Source organism: Rattus norvegicus, chromosome 1, assembly GCF_036323735.1.
Source record: "Rattus norvegicus strain BN/NHsdMcwi chromosome 1, GRCr8, whole genome shotgun sequence".
Lineage (NCBI taxonomy): Eukaryota > Metazoa > Chordata > Mammalia > Rodentia > Muridae > Rattus > Rattus norvegicus.
Window position 1 is genome coordinate 6568883 of NC_086019.1, and position 20616 is coordinate 6589498.

The following is a 20616-nucleotide window of genomic DNA, read 5'->3' on the forward strand; positions in this document are numbered from 1 at the left end:
TATGATGATGGATGATTTTACAAAGAACGTAAATAGCTCCCTTAAAAAAATACAAGACAACACAAGTAAACAACTAGAAGCCCTTAAAAAGGAAACACAAAATTCCCTTAAAGAATTATAGGAAAACACAACCAAACAGGTGAAGGATTGAACAAAACCATCCATGATCTAAAAGTGGAAATAGAAACAATAAAGAAAGCACAAAGGAACACAACCCAGGAGATAGAAAAACCTAGGGAAGAGATCAGGAGTCATAGATGCAAGCATCACCAACAGAATACAAGGGATAGAAAAGAGAATCTCAGGGGTAGAAGAAAAACATCGACACAACCATCAAAGATAATGTAAAATGGAAAAAGCTACTGGCCCAAAAAATACAGGAAATCCAGGACACAATGAGAAGATCAAACATAAGGATAATAGGTATAGAAGAGAATGAAGATTCCCAACTTAAAGGGCCAGTAAATATATTCAACAAAATTATAGAAGAAAGCAAATAGACTTAACACATATTTATAGAACATTCCATCCTAAAACAAAAGCATATACTTTCTTCTCAGCACCTCATGGTACCTTCTCCAAAATTGACCATATGTCACAAAACAGATACAGGAAAATAGAAATAATCCCATGCATCCTATCAGATCACCACGGACTATGGTTGGCCTTCAATAACAATAATGACAGAACACCCACATATATGAGGAAGTTGAGCAACACTCTACTCAGTGATAACATGGTCAAGGAAGAAATAAAGAAAGAAACTAAAGACTTCTTAGAATTTAATGAAAATGAAGGTACAATATACCCAAACTTATGGGACACAATGAAAGCTGTGTTAAGAGTAAAACTCATAGCTCTGAGTGCCTTCAAAAAGAAACAGAAGAGAGCATACATGAGCAGCTTGACAGCACAACTAAAAGCTCTAGAACCAAAAGAAACATATACACCAAGAGGAGTAGAAGGCAGCAATTAACCAAACTCAGGGCTGAAATTAACCAAGTAGAAATAAAAGGAACTATACAAAGAATCAACAGAACCAAAAGCTGGTTCTTTGGGAAATTCAAAAAGATAGATAAACACTTAGCCAGACTAACCAGAGGGCACAGAGAGTATGTCCAAAATAAAAAAATCAAAAAGGAAAAGGGAGACATAACAACAGAATCTGATGAAATTCAAAAAAAATCATCAGATTCTACTACGAAAGCCTATATTCAACAAAACTCGAAGATCTGTAGAAAATGGACAATTTCCTAGACAAATACCAGGTACCCAAGTTAAATCAGGAACTGATAAACCATCTAAACAATCCCATAACTCCTAAAGAAATAGAAGCAGTTATTAATAGTCTCCCAACAAAAGAGAGCCCAGGTCCAGACGGGTTCAGTGCAGAATTCTATCAGACCTTCATAGAAGACCACATACCAATACTGTCCAATCTATTCCACAAAATAGAAACAGATGGAGCACTACCGAATTCCTTCTATGAAGCCACAATTACTCTTATACCTAAACCACACAAAGACCCAACAAAGAAAGACAATTTTAGATCAATTTCCCTTATGACTATCAACACAAAAATACTCAATAAAATTCTTGCAAACCAAATCCAAGAACACATCAAAATGATCATCCATCATGATCAAGTAGGCTTCATCCCAGGAATACAGGGATGATTCAATATATGGAAATCCATTAACATAATCCATTATATAGACAAACTCAAAGATAAAAACCATATGATCATTTCATTAGATGCTGAGAAAGCATTTGACAAAATACAACACCCCTTCATGATAAAAGTCCTGAAAAGATCAGGAATTCAAGGATCATACCTAAACATAGTAAAGGCAATATACAGCAAACCAGTAACATCAAACTAAATGGAGAAAAACTTGAAGCAATTCCACTAAAATCAGGGAGTAGACAAGGCTGCCCACTCTCTCCCTACTTATTCTACATAGTTTTCGAAGTCCTAGACAGAGCAATCAGACAACAAAAGGAGGTCAAAGTGATATAAATTGGAAAGGAAGAGCAATTTGCAAATTCATTTGAAATAGCAAAAAACCCCGGATAGTGAAAACTATTCTCAACAATAAAAGAACTTCTGGGGGAATCACCATCCCTCACCTCAACTCAAGCAGTATTACAGAGCAATAGTGATAAAAAAAACTGTATGGTATTGGTACAGAGACAGGCAGGTTGATCAGTGGAATAGAATTGAAGGCCCAGAAATGAACCCACACACCTTTAGTCACTTGATCTTTGACAAAGGAGCTAAAACCATCCAATGAAGAAAGATAACATTTTCAACAAATGGTGCTGGTTCAACTGGAGGTCAGAATGTAGAAGAATGCAAATCAATCCATGCTTATCACCCTCTACAAAGCTTAAGTCCAAGTGGATCAAGGACCACCACATCAAACCAGATACCCTTGAACTAATAGAAGAAAAGGTGGGGAAGAGTTTTGAACACATGGGCACTGGGAAAAATTTCCTGAACAAAGCACCAATGGCCTATGCTCTAAGATCGAGAATTGATAAATGAGACCTCATAAAACTGCAAAGCTTCTTTAAGGCAACGGACACTGTCATTAGGACAAAATGGCAACCAACAGATTGGAAAGAGATCTCTACCAATCCTACATCCGATAGAGGGCCAATAACCAAAATATATAAGGAACTCAAGAAGTTAGACTGCAGAGAGCCAAATAACCCTATATTAAAATGGAGTACAGAGCTAAACAAAGAATTCTCAGCTGAGGAATACCAAATGGTTGGGAAGCACCTAAAGAAATGTTCAACATCCTTAGTCATCAGGGAAATGCAAATCAAAACAGCCCTGAGATTCCACCTCATACCAGTCAGAATGGCTAAGATAAAAAACTTAGGCGACACCAGATGCTGGCGAGGATGTGGAGAAAGAGGAACACTCCTCCATTGTTGGTGGGACTACAGTCTGGTACAACCACTCTGGAAATTAGTCTGGAGGTTCCTCAGAAAATTGGACATTGCACTACCTGAGGACCCAGCTCTTCTGGGCATATACCCAAAAGATGCCCCAACATACAACAAAGACACATGCTCTACTATGTTCATAGCAGCCTTATTTATAACAGCCAGAAGCTGGAAAGAACCCAGATGTCCTTCAACAGAGGAATGGATACAGAAAATGTGGTACATCTACACAATGGAATATTACTCAGCTATCAAAAACAATGACTTTATGAGATTCATAGGCAAATGGAATGAACTAGAAAATATCATCCTGAGTGAGGTAACCCAATCACAAAACACACACACACACACACACACACACACACACACACACACACACACACATGATACGCACTCATTGATAAGTGGATATTAGCCAAGATGCAATCTACATACCACATGAAGCTCAAGAAGAAGGATGACCAAAATGAGGATACTTCCACTCCTTCTTAAAAGGGGAACAAAAATATCCATAGGAGGGGATATGGAGGCCAAGTTTAGAGAAGAGACTCAGGAATGGCCATTCAGAACCTGCCCCAAATGTGGCCCATATATATACCAAAACTAGATAAGATTGATGAAGCTAAGAAATTCATGCTGATAGGAACCGGATATAGATCTCTCCCGAGAGACACAGCCAGAGCACGTCGAATACAGAGGTCAATGCTAGCAGCAAACCACTGAACTGAGAATGAGACCCCCGTTGTAGGAATTAGAGAAAGGATTGAAAGAGTTGAAGGGGTTTGTAAACCCTATTAGAATAACAATGCCAACCAACCAGAGCTTCCAGGGACTAAACCACTACCCAAAGCCATGGACAGACCCATGGCTCCAACTGCATATGTAGCAGCGGATGGCCCTGTTGGGCACCAATGGAAGGAGAAGCCCTTGGTCCTGCCAAGGTTGGACCCCTAATATAGGGGATTGTCGGGGGAGGTGGTAAGGGGGTGGTTGATTGGGAGGGGAACACCCTTATAGAAGAAGGGGAGAGGGAAGGGATAGGGGCTTGTGCAAGGAAACCTGGAAAGCGAATAACATTTGAAATGTAAGTAAAGAAATAACTAACAAAACAAAACAAAACAAAACAAAACCAAAGTATCTCTGCCAGGCCCCCATGCTCACTGCCAGGTTCTGAGTCCTGACACCTTGTCAGTTGCTCTGGAACCACTTTGCTCAGTAATGAATTATTTTACTAAAGTTCAGCTTTTCAAAATAATGACGCACTTATTAAGAGCTCATAAACCAAAACTCTAAAATATTCGAAATTTGAAGCAGCTTCTTTTAAGGATATACATACCTACCTTCATTGATTTTTTTTCAAAGTAATCTTCTTGATTTATTTAGGGTCTTGTTTTGCTACTGGATAAAAGTTCAGGGGACTGGAGGAATGGCTTTGCAGTTAAGAACTGTGCTGCTTTTATAGAAAACCTGCTATCACCTCCCAGAGCCTACATAGGGTAGGACACAGCACTGGGGGATCTGACGCCATATTCTGGCCTCTGCAGGTAGGACCCTTTTGCAGACATACACACAAACACATGTAAACATAATTAAAAATAAAATGCCTCGGTGCATACAAGGGGGTTGTGATGAAAGTATGACGCTTTGAGTCAGAATTCCCTAGAACTTATGTCTAGTGCCACATGTCAGCACATCTGCAATCTATGCTGAGTTGGCAAGTAGATACAAAGTCATCTCATCTGTAAGCCTGTGGCCCAGCCAGCTTGGAGTTCACAGCAAACAGCAGAAACTAGATACCCTGCTCAAAGGATGTGGAAGAAGAGATAGCCCTTCTCCAAAGTGTTTCTGTCCCCTAAATGCACGGCAGGAAAACATGCACACATGTGCATGCACACACACGCGTGCGCGTGCACACACACACACGCACACACACACACACACACGCATGCACGCACTATGAACACTGGGATTTATTTTAATGCGGGAAGTTCGAAGTGAAAACCACAGAATGTTACTTACAACTTGAGCATTTGTTAACGATTTTAATGAAATTAGAACATTTGAGAAGCTAGTGCCTTCAAATATTTTGTAGCAAAAACCAACATGTTAACATTAAAATGTATTAACCATGAGTGCGGGACATTTTCTCTGGTTCAGTTGATCTAATGTTTGACCAAGAGGCACCGTGACTGACAGTGCGTCCGACGCTCCCGCTGTGGCATAGTGCAACGTGGGGCGGCGCTACTTTTTCTTTCCTCCTTTCTTCTTCTTCTGTGGGTCAGAGGCTGCGGTCTTCTTCTCCGCCTCCAACTTCACTGCGGCTTCCTGCGCTGCCAACGCCTCCATCCTCAGACGCTCCGCCTCCAGCAACTTGTTCCTGTACTCCTCCCGGATGTCAAAGATCTTCTGCCTGGCTTCATCTACGGAGTCCTGTTCCCAGACAAATCCCACACCGGTCAGTCTCACGGATAATAATGCAGAAGTACAAAGAAAAATGAAGACTTTCCTTTACTCTTTCCTGATCCCGACAGACTAAAGGGGAAAGTCACTCAAGACAGGAGCCAGGTTTGTCTTTTATTACTAAGAATAAACAAAACACAAAACTGTGATGCACGGCGAGTGAGATTTTTAACGTGGAATGAATGACCAAAAAGAAAAAAAAAAAAAGTATCCGTGAGGGAAAAAAAAATGTACAAAGGTAGAGAAGTTGGTAGAGAGGTTTTGGTGGCAAAACTTTGCTCTCAATGAGTTCTAGATCAATCTGTCAGTCACGCCACAACTGTGCTCAATAGATCACTTGCTTGCCTGCTGTTTTCCAGCTCTGACAAGATATATTAGAGCTGGGATACTGGTCAGCAGCATACAGCTGGATTCACTCTTATTTCTTGACTCTGTCCCTATTTAAGAACCTCTTTGTCATCAGTAGATGGCTCTTGGCTCGCTGTCATGTTACTAACTCTGCCTGTCTCCCTGGTTGATCTCTCACTTTCTCTTTCCTCTCTGAATGTGCAGGAGGCCTCAGTGTTGCTTACTGCCTCAAACCCAGTACAAGGGAATAACAAGGACTAGTGGGTGATTCTAACATAAAGAGAATTTTCTCAAAAGGTAAGCATTCTCTTCATGTTGAATTGTTTGAGGTTTTTTTTTTTTTTTTTTTTTTTCCCTCCCCACATTTCTCCAACTGGCATGTTTTTATTGAGAGGCTGGCATAGCTGGTTGTCAGAGTCAGACTTCAAAATGCTTTTGATGAAATAAAACTACAATAATGCTGCTAAAATTGGATTCCTAAAGCCAACTCATGGGTATAAAATGACAGCACTAACACCTAGGGAAAAGAGAGTGCACAACTCACGAGCATCTTAAGGGCGTGTATGAAGTCGGGTGAATGTATGCCAGTAAACTCGAGGGGTGTTTTAGAGAGTTATTTTCTCCTGCTTGATCAGAAATGTGTTACTCTTGGGTTTCTCTTTAAATAGCTTCATTCAAAATAAGAGTGTTTGAACCCCACCCTCGAATGACTAAGCTCTAAGTTCACTGTCCCAGTAAATACGTCTTCTCTACACCTCCCTTGTCTGTTTATTGCATTAGCTCAGCTACAAAACACAACGACAAATGACCTTGAAATTCTCTGTTTCTGATAATAATGTTACACTGTTAATATGCAATTTTGATAACTCGATTCCGATTCATTTTTTTCAATTCACTCTTCCATTTAAAGCATAGGAATAATCCAGAACAAAGGCCTTCTCTGGGAGGGACAGACTTAAATGCCTTCATATTGCGAGTCTCTATTACACTTCTATGTTAGAGAATAAGGAGGTACATACATAGGAATATATGACTTTAAGAAATCAAAACGAGGCATGACTGTGCCATTGGTGCAATGGATAAATCCTTCACTCTTTCTCAGGCTCGAGTCAACCTCTTGCCTTCTGTACTAGATCGATAGGGCTGAAGCAAACTAACAGCAGCCAGAATGTTTAGGTACCAGAAGTGGATTGGTTCACATTCAACCGAAGTTGGCTCCATCTTTGAAACTGGGAGTGGCCACGTGGTTTGCTTTAACCAATGAGATGCACGTGGCAGTAGTGTGCTGTTTCTAGATAGAAATGTCATGGCTGAACTAAGGTTCAGCATGGTCCCTTACATATAGCCTTATGTATTATATATCACGGCCATAATGGTCACAGGAGAGTCTTCTGAATAAGAGTCTTTCAGCCTCATTCAGTGTTTTAAAAAGCATAAGAAGGAACCCCACTGAGCTGCATTAACCTGTTCCTAGAGTGAGAAATGGCAGGGCTTGGTAAGCTGAAGCCTATTGTTTGTTTGAATTTTTTCCTAAACAAAGTATTGCTTATTTGATGCATTTCCACTCGGTTATGTATGATGTTTGATTTTGTGTTATTATTGGTAGGGTGAAGTAACTAGAAGCCGTATATGTGCTGGACAAAAAGCCATAGGGCCCAGAGAGACAAACATTTCACTGTCTTTTATAGAAAACAAGTTTGCCAGATTCCTGCATCAGACACTAAAATAGTGAGATTGTTTGTCGCCAGAGAATAAAACAGACAAACCATAACAAAGAAGGTCAAAGATGGATAAAATACTTAGAAAGTTCTATAGCTCTCAGTGCCTCTGTGTGTGTGTGTGTGTGTGTGTGTGTGTGTGTATGTTTGTGTCTACTGTATGTGTATGTATGAGCGTGTGTGTATATGTGTATGTTTGTGTCTACTGTATGTGTATGTATGAGTGTGTGCAGCACGTGTATATGTGTGTGACTACGTGTATGTGTGAATTTGTATGTCTGTTAGTACAGTGTGTGTCTGTGTGTCTCTACGAGCATGTTTAAGTGTAGTCATGTGTATGGCAGAGTGTTAGGGAAGGAACAGGAAAACAATGAATCCCTGTCATCACAGATGGACATAATCCTTACACGTTTACCGTGGTTCTCCATTTCTAGTACCACAGTCTTTTCTTTTTTCTTTTTTTTTAAGTTAGGCCTTCCATGGCACAGAGAGCTTTTCTTTGGACCATGTCTACATAAAGCACCTCAATGCTGCTGCAGAAATAGGGCGGGAAAATGGCCACCCAGAGTGAAGGGTTGTGGTTTTGATCTGTGGCTTTCAAATAGACCTAAACCAAGGAAACCTCCTTAGATTCCATTTCATTTTCTCTTCCTTACATCCAGGGCGCCAGCCTGCTGGGCCTGTGGGTTACTCTGTGTGAATGCTGCGAGCAAACAGGTAGATTCTAAGGTATTCTCCCACAGCCAGTCTGTCGCAGCTCAGGTAAAGGGGTTTCCTCCAGTGGTTTTCTACATCCATCTCATAAGATAGATTCCTGTTAGGATAGCTTATGGGGCTGTAAGGAGGCTGTGAATGACTAAGATACGTGGACATTCGCCCTTCCTTACTGGGAGGTGATAAACAGTAGAGCCAAAGATTAAGACTTCTTTCTACTCAGACGAGTAGGTCTGCTTTCTTTTTACTACCACAGTCGAGCTTGGCAAACGTTGCCGGGTGGACTACTGAGCTTACCCGCATCTCCCCATACATGTCCAGAACCTCATCCTTTAGCTTGACGCGCTCTTCCTGGTCGATGTCTCGGATGCTGAGGATACGGGCGCGGTACTGCCGGAACTGGTGGATCTCCTCTGCCTTCTGCATCGCCTGATGCTTACTCAGTTCATCTGTCTGCAGCACGGCCTCATCAGCTGTTTTCCTGGGTGTGAAACGTCCAACGAATGGGGAAAGATCATTTGAGAACTTAAAAGTGAATGTTACTTCAGAATGCAGAGTAATTTAAAGTTTTGCTAACTGTGAGTCAACCCAAACGTGAGGGATGGCAGAAAATAAAATGTTAACTTTTTAAAAAATGGGATAGGTACTGTATACTGACTCATTGATATTTTAGCAAAATGTTATGGAGAATGTCAGTAAACTCAGGTATATCAATAGATAAAGTGACTGTAGAACTGGTGTTCAAAACTGAGTATTTTGTGGAGTTTACTTTTGAATTTATCCAGTTAGCAAGTATGACAACATTCTCAAACACATAAACATGCGTGATGGACTCTATTAATTCTATTATTTAGTTCTGGAGAAAACATAACTTCATGAAATGAGAGTAGTGGGTATCATAAGGACTTTATGTAGGTCCAAAAGAATTTTTTTTTTACAAAAGTCACGTAAATGAGTTGGTGATTGAAATAATGAAATACTTGACACATTTACGTTTCAAAATTATACAGCTCTAATGCCTTACACAAAATTAAGACATAATAAGCATTTAATTTCTACTTTTTGGTTACTTAGCAACTGCCCATTGGGGCTATATCTAAGAGTCTATGAACATACTTGTACACACAGTATGTACAACTTACCGTACATAGTGATTGAAATCCAAAAACTCTAGTGCTTTACGAATTTGTTGTGGAGATGTTTCCAAAATTGTCGGAGATCGTGATTGGACCACCACTGAAAAGCAAAGCACACAGGCTCCCAGATTTAAATAAACATATTGCTATTATATCTCCTGGTTGAAAGCAATGTTTTCTGTTTAGGAACAACCCTGTGCTTTTGTTATGATTTTATTGAAATACTCTTATGAATTATATTTTACAGTTAGCCTCTGTTTGGTATACATTTATGTATGAATGAAATGAAGGAATAGTAACAAATTCTTTTCTAATTACATTAATTAGAAATGTTAAATGAAGGAGAAAAACGTTCAATTCAAATTACAAAGTTTCATTGTAAGCGAGTTAAGTGATTAACAATTTGAAGAGTTTGAGAAATGTCTGACAGTCTAATAGCTAAGCACTATGGTAGATGTAATTTAAATGTTAAGATACAGTGTTGTACCTTCCACTGGATTAAGCAATATATAAAATAAGCACACTGAAGGTCAAAGGAACAACTTTTACTCCATGCACCCATAGGGAGCCACAAGAACAGATCTGATAAAAAAATTTAAGTCTTTGGATGATATTGACCTTTTGATTCTTCCAAACCTCCCTATCTTCAAAATAAAAAGAAAGCAAAGTTTACATGCAAAAAAAAAAAGCCAAACAAAACAAGGCCCACCCAACTTGCAGGGTGGAATTCAATACTTTAAATAAATCTATTAGGTTTTTTTTATCATAAAAAGTCCAACTTCAAGACCTTTACATTATTCAAATGAGCTTCCCAACCTTCTATTGTCATGGCACCCTCTCTCCTAGAAGCTTGGATCTGTCTTAGTCTACACCACTGGATCTAGATTTTGTTTGTTTGCTTGTTTTCTGGATATCTCCAATGAACAGGAATGGGTTGGATTGCATGGTAAAATTACAGTTACCCTCTTAAGGAACTTTGAAACCACAGTAGGTTTTTGTTTCTTTCTTTCCATGTTTCAGCCTTCACACACACAGTGGCAGGCAGGAGAGGGCAGAGGACGACTTTTGGGAGTTAGTTTTCACCTTTCACCTTCCGGAGATGGAGACGGACTTTCTCTTATTTCTGATGCTCTGCACCATGCTCCAAGCCAGCTGGCCAGTGGCCTTCCCTCCCCATAGTTCTTTCTCCACTTCCCATCCTCATGTGGCTTTAATGTGGGAGTGAACTCAGGTTGTCAGGCTTATGTGGCAAGCAGGTACTTTATCCCACTAACCCAACTCCAACCCTCTACCGAGAGTGACTCTTATTAATACTATGATACAAGTAGAAATGACATAGAAAAGAGCCTTTTCATCTCATTCTCTAGGTTTCAATTCTTATTCCTAAGAGCAGCTTCAGGTTCACAGCAATGTTGGGAACTGTTCTGCTTAATTCTTTACAAATGCACACATGTCTTCCCCCATTGTCAATACCTCCCAATGTCATTATCCCCCAAACACTGAGGGTTACTTTACAGTCCATTCTAGGTCTTATATACTGTATGGGTTTGGATTACTGTAGAGAGCCTTGTATCGACATATCATTGAGAGTACATTCGCTGGTCTGGAAGAGCTATAGGCACTCTTATATTTTTCTCCCATCTATAGCCCACTCAACTACTGATCCTATTGATACCTTTTCGAGAAGGCAACAGTGTCTTACGATACTGTATGGGATGAAGTATTTCCTGATCGCTCCCTTTACTTGCCTTTCCATACTCCATGTTCATTTCTCAATGAATCAGACAAAGGCCATAAGAAGACCAATTTAACATTACTGAACAGAACAGAGTCGAAAGAAATATCTTTAAGGTCTGGAATAAGATAAAAATTTCACTTTCATAGCTTTTATCCAACATAGTCTGGGAGACCTTATGAGAGCAATTAGGCAAGAACAATAACAAATCTTATTTAAATTGAAATGATGTCACCACTGAAAAGTGCCTATGTATAGAACTGTTAGAGTTAGTAGATTAGGTCACAAGAGCTTAATGCATAGGTCCATAAAATATTGTACGGATCACATGATTATCATAGGACTGGGTATCTGATCCAGAGGTTGAGTTTGGCCCAGCCTCTGTGCTTTCTTGTCCTTCATTCCTATTTGATGATCTTTTGAACTATAGTTATGTCCTTGGTTTGATTCCGACTTAATCAAAGTGAATAATATTTTACTGTCCTGTTACATATGGTTTGTCTGGGTTTTAAAGACATATTACTTTTTAATTACATATGTGTTTGTGTGTGTGTGTGTGTGTGTGTGTGTGTGTGCGTGCGCACACGAGTGTGTATGCCGTGAAAGTCAGAAGAAAACATCAGAGTCCCCTAGAATGGAATTATAAGGGTTGTGAGCCTGAAGGCATGGATTCCAATAAGAAAGCTCAGGTCCTCTTCAAGATGAGCACTTTTAAAGACTGATCCAACTCTCTGGTTTGTCAGGTTTGCTTGACATTTTTTCATCATCTAGCTTTCTTAAGGATATTGGCTCTTTTGTATTGCTGTACCTGTCTGACTTGAGAACAGTGCAATGCTCGCTCTAAAGAATAAGGATTATCTTAAGAACTCATGTCGTTTAGATTCTAAAAATCACATCTGCGAGTCAGGGTTTTTGATCCAGAGACAATGACACTGATGGGATGGAGCTGGAAGGCATCATTGAGAGGAACTGGAGCGGGATTGTGGACAGTTTCGATGACATGAATCTCTCAGAATCCTTCCTGCGTGGTATTTATACCTATGATTTTGAGAAGCCCTCTCCCATCCAGCAGAGAACTATTTTTCCTTGTAGCAAGGGTTCTGATGAGATTGCTCAAGCCCATTCTGGGACTGGGAAGAAACAACTACATTTGCCATATCAATTCTGTAGCAGACTGAAGTAGATCAAAGAGCCACTCAGGCTTTGGTTCTGGCACCCACTCGTAAATTGGCTCAGCAGATACAAAAGGTGGTTATGTCTTTGGGAGACTACATGAACGCCTCTTGTCATGCCTGAATGCTGAGGTGCAGAAGCTGCAAATAGAAGCTCCTCAGATCATTGCGGGAACCACTGGCCAGGTGTTTGATATGCTTAACTGGAGATACCTGTCCCCCAGATACATCAAGATGTTCGTACTGGATGAAGCAGATGAAATGTTAAGCCATGGGTTCAAGGATCTAATCTATGATATGTTCCAAAAGCTCAACAGAAACACACAGGTAATTTTGATGTCCTTGAGGTGACCAAGAAGTTCATAAGAGACCCATTTGGATTCTTGTCAAGAAGGAAGAGTTGGCCCTGGAGAGTATCCAACAATTCTATATCAATGTAGAATGAGAGAAGTGGAAGCCTGATACATTGTGTGACTTGAATGAAACACTGACCATCACCCAGGCAGTAATCTTTATCAATACCAGAAGAAAGGTGGGCTGGCTTACTGAGAAGATGCGTTCCTGGGATTTCCCTGTTTCCACCATGCATGTAGATATAGACCAAAAGGAATGAGATATGATCATGAGGGAGTTCTGGTCTGGCTCTACCCCTGACCTGCTGGCCAGAGGCATTGATGTACAGCAGGTCTCCTTAGTCATCAGTTATGACCTTCCCACCAACAGGGAAACTACATCCACAGGATTGGTCAAGGTGGTCATTTTAGCCAGAAGGGTGTGGCTATTAACATGGTGACTGAAGAAGACAAGAGGACTCTTCGAGACATTGAGACTTTCTACAACACCTCCATGGAAGAGACGCCCCTCAATGTTGCTGACCTCATTTGAGGGACGTTCTGCTTCCTGACCCTAGCCCAGGGTTCAGTCCTGGGGGTGCTGAGAGACAGCTGGGGAGGGGAGGTAAGGGAGCAAAGGGATGGACATCCTGTTTTTGTTTTGTTTTTTGTTTACTTGTTTTTTTTTCTGTCTCTCTCTTTCTCCCTTCCTCCCTTCCTCCCCCCTTTGAATAAATACCACTTTTTGAGACAAAAACAAAAAAAGATCTCACATTTTTTGACACATATCTGATTCAAAACAACGGGGAAGATAGCTTGTCCTGAGATTTTTTTTTTTTGATGGAGAATTTACTATGGGTTCAGCCTCATAATTGGTCTGTTTAGGTTATCTATTTCTTCATCATGAACTATTTAAATTTTAATCATTTATTATTTTGGGGTGTGTGTGTGTGTGTGTGTGTGTGTGTGTGTGTACAGAAGCCAGAGCCAGAGATCAACAGGTGTCTTCCACTTTGGCTGGCTACCTACTTTTTGAGATATGGTCTCTCCCTGAACCTGAAGCTCACTGTTTTACTAGAGTAACTGGCCAGTTAATTTTAATTTCTTCCTTTCCACTTCCTAGATTTACTTCCTTCATTCCCCAGCCCATTTTAAAGGTGTGGCTACTCATTTGAAATTTTAGTCCTTATTTCATTTATCTCTGCTATAATTTTATTTCTCTCCTTCTAAGTTTGAGTTCACACTGTTTTCAGTTCTCTAGTTCTGTAGCTGTAGAGACGGTGGTGAAGTTGTTTTTTGAAGGAGATATTTGTCCCTATAGACTCCCCTCCCAGCGCTGCCTTGGTTATGTCCTGATGGTTTTTCTATACTGCTATTTTCATGTTTAGCAATAATTTCCACAACACACATTTGCATTTGCAGCACATAGGTAATGTGTGCATGCAATCAGGGTAAAAAAACACTTTCCTTATAGAGTTCTTGTTCTATGGCCACCATTGGTACTATTATGGACTTGTTGGTTATGAGTCAAAAGCCAATCAGTGCAGCTTTCTAATTACTCTTCTCAACTCAATCTTAAAAAATTCAGAATCAGAAATATGATTCTGATTTCTTCAAAAATATATCTATAGAATAAACTTTCCTTGTAGATCTGAACCACTTTCTGGGATTCTTTCCTCTTGATCCAGATGATTTTCTTTGACACTTACTTGAAGCTATTTATTCTAGACTCACATTCACCAGTGTTTGTCTTTAGGAAGATTCACCTGTCTTCCTGTAATCACTATCCCTCCCCACACCACCACACACACACACACACACACACACACACACACACACACACACTTTCTTTGCCTTTTTTTTTTTTTTTTAGTGCTGAAAATTGAACTTAGAACATTGCATGTGCTATGAAAATGCTCTACAACTGAATTATACCCCAACTCCTATTTTGGTTCAAGTTTTTAAGGATGGTTTTAACTTAAGAATTGTTAGTCAATAGCATTTTTCTTTTAATTCCAGCATTTGCTATAGACCTGGGTGGAGCAACTGGAAAAATCTAGATTAATATGCTAGAGAGACATGCTGTGCTCCCAGTTGTGACAGGTATATATTTTTTTCTATTCTGGGGAGTCCTAATTTCACTTGTATTTGTTATAATCTGTGATATACTGTAATTTCAAAGACAGATGTGTGTGTTAACTTACCAACAGGACCAGGACTCACCAGGGGTTAAAATCTCTGACATAGTATTATTTCAAAGACAGACGTATGTGTTAACTTACCAGCAGGTTCAGGACTCACCAGGGATCTCCTTCCGTGGTGGCTCTTCCTTCGGTGAACTCTCACTGCTTGTGGCTTTTGACAGAACACTGAGGGTCTTGGTCAGTTGCCACTTTTTCCACAGCATACTTCCTGCTGCGGTTGGTGGCAGTTCTTTTGTGTCTGCATCTTTCCCAGTACCTCCTGCTTGTTCTCCTATAGCACAATGTATATGTTCCTGAAAAAAAATAACTTGTACTCTGCTAAGTCCATGCAAACAAATCTAACAGGGTTTGTTTGTAGGAGCCCAGATTTGGAGAACAGGATTCCAGAGGTTTGCAGTGTGTTACCAGGTGCAGACACCATGACCATCTGGGATGCCCACGTGTGATATAGCTATTGTAGGCACATGTATGAGGTGTGCTTGGAAGCCTCTTCAGGATACGAAAACCACGTCCAATCAAAGGCCTTAAAAATTGGGATAATTTTGACAGAGCAGAGGTCTTTAAGTGTTGGGACCACTGTTTATAGACAAGGCACTTTTCTTTGAGAAGGGACTACTGAGTCTTGATACTTATTGAAATTGTCTTAAAATCAACTGAAAAGCATTCTTACTTGTGATGATCCTAAAGCTGGGAGAATTTTCCTTAGCAGCAATACTAATAGTGACTCTTTGGCCATGAAGAAATTATACAAACCGACCTCAACTTGGGCGTTAGCCATTCCTTATTCTCCATTTATTCATCCATTACAGGTTGTCTACTTTTCACCATATTCTGATTTGAATGAAATGAAAGACTTGGAGTGTGAATTGCTCCTGCTTCCAGTGATACCTGGACATACTTAGGTTTGACTACACATGTGACAATTCAATGGATCAAAGAAGGGCCAGGTCTGCAGGCTTTCAGGGTCTCCTGTTTCTCACAAACTCAGAACTATAACTGAGACTCCATCTTGGAAATCAGAATATACATCAATGGGTTGGTATATAAGTGTAAAATAAAATATAGTTTGTCTTCTGTATCTCTTGGTTCTACATCCATGGATTCTGTCAACTAACAAGTGCTCAAGAATGTGTTAAGGTAGAGCTAGCGAGATGGCTCAGTGTTTAAGAGCACTGGATACTCTTCTAGAGAAGCTAAGTTTGATTCCCAGCACTCATATGGCAACTGTCTATAACTATAGTCTTAGGAAACTTGCTGCTGTCCTCTAGACACTAGACAAACATGCGGTACATAAACATACATGCATGGAACACACAACATAAAAATTAATTAATTAACACATTTTAAACATATATAGTTAAAGAATGACAAGACACCCAGGGAGGTAAAGTAATGCTTACTGTGTAAGCCTAGTGACCTGAGTTCAGCTCTTGGAATCTGTGTAAGGGAGAAAACTGACTCCACAGAATTGTCTGTCCTCTGTATGTGTAGTGTGGCAACCCTCAACAGCATGCACATACACACAGTACAATAAATATTAAATAATTCAAAGTATATTGTTTAAATTTTTATATGGTTATTTACTACGTAGTTAGTTCCATGTTAGTTTTCTTTGTACTAAACATATATACATGTTCACCTTTTTATTCTCTAAATGATATAGTATAACAACTACTTAGAAAGCACCTTGGTTAAATTATGATTGTAAGATATATAAGGACAATTAAAAGTATGCAGAAGAATGTGTACAGTTGTCATACCAAGGCATGACAATAATTCCATATAAGTAGTTGTTGTGGTTTGAATTTGCTTGGCCCAGGGAGTGGCACTATTGGGAAGTATAGCCTTGTTGGAGTAGGTGTGGCCTTGTTGGAGGAAGTGTGCCAGTGTGGAGTGGGCAATGAGACCTGCTTCCTTACCACATGGGAGCCAGTCTTCTCCTGGCAGCCTTCAGATGAAGATGTAGAACTCTCAGTTCCTTCTGTACCATGCCTACCTAGATGCTGTTATGTTCCTACTTTGATGATAATGGACTAAACCTCTGAACCTGTAAGCCAACCCCAATTAAATGTGATCCTTGTAGGAGTTGCCTTGGTCGTGGTGTCTGTTGACAGAAGTCATACCCTAAGACAGAAATTGGTACCAGGGAATGAGGTATTACTATGATGGTTCTGACTATGCTTTTGTTTGGAAGAATGTGGATTTGGGGACGTTGGATTTGGAAAGCAGCAGAATGTTTTAAGTGGGACTTGGGCTGTCCTCTTAGTGATATGGGAGACTGTTTCTGAGAGTGATTTGAACTGTGCAGACCTGGTCCAAGAGGTTTCAGTGGAGAAGAATTTTGGTATGTAGCCAAGAGACTGTTTTGTGGTACTCAGTGAAGAATGTGGCTGCGTTTTGTCCTTATCTGAAGAGGCTGAGGCAAAGAGATTTGTATTAGTTACATTGACAAAGGAGTCTCAAAAAAAAGTCCAGCAAAGACTTTGTTCTCTGGTTTAGTCTTATGAAGATTGTTTTAGTAAAAAGAAGCAAGCTGAGAAAGGAAAAATGTAAAATGTGTGGTTCAAGTAATAAAGGGGCATCAGGAAGTCAAATGGAGCTATATCCTATGTTCAAGGAGATAAATAGATTAAGGGAGTGGTGACTTTGGGGAAAGACCCCACCCAGCTAAGCTTAGGTCCAAGTACACACCTTTAATCCCAGGAGACAAAGCAAGCAGATCTCTGAGTTTAAGGTCATAGTATAGAGCAAATTCCAAGTAAAGAAATGCTTAAAAGGCAAGGCTTGGTAGTACAGGCCCTTTGATCCCAGCATTCAGGAGACAGAGCCATGCAAATCTCTGAGTTCAAGATCAATCTACAGAGCCAGTTTCAGGACAGACAAGCTTAGGCAGTAAAGGAGTTGAAAACAGAAAGCTGGTGATAATGTAATAGAACAAGGGGGCCATGTTTCTGCTCCAGCAAGCAGTGGAACTTGGCAACTTCAGCCACATGGCTCTGGCTTTAGAGTCAAAAATAGAAGAGACTACAGGGACAACTGATGCCGGTTACCTGGAGCTAAGAAATTAGCAGTGATTGTGAAGAGAGCAGCACCACTGAGGTGAAATCTGGTAAGAGTTTTCTGAGAGCACAAAGAAGCTGTGTTCCAGACACATCTGTGGTTGTACTTCATGCTGCAGCTGGACTTGGTAATGTGTAAGAACCACCCAGGTGGTACTGTTTTGAAGGTATGAAGGGGCTATGAAGAGCAGCTGAGGCTGGGCACTGTGAGAGACCAGAAAAGGGCATTGGTAAAGATGTAGCATCAGCTGCATTTCAGACCCAGGACTGAAGGGGTCATGCAAAGAAGCTGAGACTTGGCACTACAAAGAGAGTCTATTAGAGGCTATTGGTGAAGCCTCGTTGCAGTGGAAGACCCCAGTGTATTGGAGATGCCAGTACCACGAGATGATCAATAAGAACATCAGCAGCAGTGGAATGGAGTCAACCAGAGCCTAGAGTGCTACAGAGGGCACAGCTGGAGAAGTGACCCCAGCTCTTTGGAGGAGCCGAGAAGATCATGTATGGATCCCAGACATTGGAACAAGAAGCTGTAACACGAAAGTTGCCTTAGAGACCCTGAGACATTTGAGATGTCAACGCAGTGTGATTCCTGCAGAAGAAAGCTACTAACAGGGAGTGGAACCAGCCCCGGAGAAAGAACTTTGTTGCAGTCAACAAAGATGAAAAAGAAGTGGAGATCTGAAGATCGCTTTGACATCAGCTCTGGAGATGCAGAGTTTGGAGTTTGCCAATTGGTTTCCTGTTTTGCTTTGGGGGTTACAGTTAATTGATTTGATTTATCTCAGAAGAGACTTTGAACTTTGGACTTTTAACATTGTTGATACTGCTGTGGACTTTGGGGACTTTGGGAGTTGGACTAAATGTACTTTTTTATTATGCTATGGCTAGGTATGCCCCCCATAGACTCATGTGTTTGAACAAGCCTATGGGAGCCAGTGAGTGGAATGTGGTGATTTGTATATGCTTGGCCCAGGGAATGGGACTATTAAGTGTGGCCTTGTTAGAGTAGGTGTGGCCTTGTTAGAGGAAGTGTGTCACTGTGGTGGTGAGCAATGGCACCCTCCTCCTAATCAGATCAGAGCCAGTCTTCTCCTAGTGGCCTTCAGATGAAGATGTAGAACTCTCAGCTCCTCCTGCACCATCCCTGCCTGGATACTGTCATGCTACCCACCCTTGATGATAGTGGACTGAACCTTTGTAAGCCAGCCCCAATTAAATGTTGTCCTTACAAGAGTTGCTTTGGTCCTAGTGTCTGTTCACAGTAGTAAAACCCTAACTAAGACAATAATTATATTTATTATTCTTATTCTCTTAATCTTATTCTCTTAATCTTATTCTCTTATTCTTATTTTTATTCTTAAAGAAGATGCCATATTATTAAGTAGCAGGTACCATCACCCCGAATAACAACCTCATGTCATGTCTGGTTTCACCTTATCATCTTTCTTTTAAACACAGGGTCTCCTGTAGCCCGGGCTGGCCTTGAATTCTCTATATAGCTGAGGATGGAAATGAACTCCTAATCCTCCTGCCTTTAACTCTCAAATTGTAGGGTTACAGATGTGTGGCACCACACCATATTCATCAAGTTTTCTTATGCAAGGAAAACCATTTCTGCTATGTGTGGAGAATGGCCCCTTGATTCTTGATGAGAAAATAGGTCCAAGAGGCTCAATTATTTGAAGGCTATTTGTGCCCTCATTTGAAGCCTCATGGTCTTTCATAATCCTAAGGACTAGAAACTCAGAAATGATTCCTTGTGGTTAAGGAAGTCCCACCAAAATTCCTGAGCAGCTTGTGGTCTCCACTGACCTTCTTCTGAGGATTTAATTTGGCTCTGTGTCACAGACAAAGCCTCAGGGCTGGTGGCAGGGGCAGAGGTTTCAGGTGGCTTCTTAATGAATTGGGTCAGGTACTTCAAACGGGCCTGGGAAGCCTGGAAGACATATGTCAACCTGGTGAGGTCTTTGAGAAGCAGCAAGTGGTGCAGGCTAAAGCAAGGTACTCGGAATAAGAGAGAAATGGGGGTTCCAAAACTGAAATTGAAAAAGAAAACACAAAGAAGGGTAGTTTATACCAAGACAACTGTCCGTTAACTAAGACTAAAGGTTTAAGCCCTCAAGGTGGTCCTCAACCTATGGGTAATGTCTCCCTTGGCCACCCCTCTCTCTAAACATATTTACGTTATGATTCATAATAGTAACAACAAAAATGATCTCATGGTTGGGGTCACCACTCCATGAAGAACTGTGTTAAAGAGCTGCAGGGTTAGGCTGAGAAACTCTGCCATGAGGAGGGACAGTTATTTAAATTTCACAAGGGGCAGCACGTACCTTTTCTTCTAAAGCTGTTTGAAGTAGGAAAGCAGACATTAAGCACTCTCTATATAAACGTTCTCTTATGTAGAGACACATGTGAATCCAGCCTTCATGGCCATGTATAAAGGAGGATATGTCATAGTTTGGACATGTGAGCGGTAACTCATGTCCCAATTCCAATCCCACACCTTTGCCCATAGTGCTCAGCTCCCAAACTACATCTAATAATAAAGACAGAAAGAACCGCCTTTCAGGCAGGCGACCTTGATGGCCCTCCCGGGTTCTGTCGTCTCCCAAGCTTGCTTCATGGCCCGTATCTCATCGGCTCGTTCTGTGTCCTTTTTCACATCCACGTATTCTGAGTCGGTGTGTTCAGAGACCAGCCGCAAGGTCCAGTAGGGCTTGTTTGGATCTTCTTGCTGAGAGTGAGCAGCAGTGGGCACTTGCATTTGCTAGTGG

General features: G+C 40.7%; 1 protein-coding gene and 1 pseudogene across 10 annotated transcripts in view; one reads left to right on the plus strand and one right to left on the minus strand.

Annotated features, from left to right (window-relative positions):
• Positions 1 to 4980: 4980 nt before the first annotated feature.
• Positions 4981 to 20616, minus strand: part of Adgb (androglobin) — a 143770-nt gene continuing 128134 nt past the window's right edge. For 7 of the 10 annotated variants that reach the window (XM_063280793.1, XM_039098478.2, XM_039098485.2 and 4 more), the window contains 6 exons: positions 20421 to 20609; positions 19652 to 19775; positions 14875 to 15048; positions 9341 to 9434; positions 8496 to 8679; positions 4981 to 5388 (listed from right to left, as the gene is read on the minus strand). In XM_063280793.1, coding sequence (XP_063136863.1) covers positions 5200 to 5388; positions 8496 to 8679; positions 9341 to 9434; positions 14875 to 15048; positions 19652 to 19775; positions 20421 to 20609 — 954 coding nt within the window. In that variant the 3' untranslated portion in view covers positions 4981 to 5199. The remainder of the gene's footprint in view (positions 5389 to 8495; positions 8680 to 9340; positions 9435 to 14874; positions 15049 to 19651; positions 19776 to 20420; positions 20610 to 20616) is intronic. The other 3 variants (XM_063280794.1, XM_063280795.1, XM_039098487.2) reach the window with 1 other exon arrangement.
• Eif4a1-ps5 (eukaryotic translation initiation factor 4A1, pseudogene 5) lies at positions 11735 to 13182 on the plus strand (annotated as a pseudogene).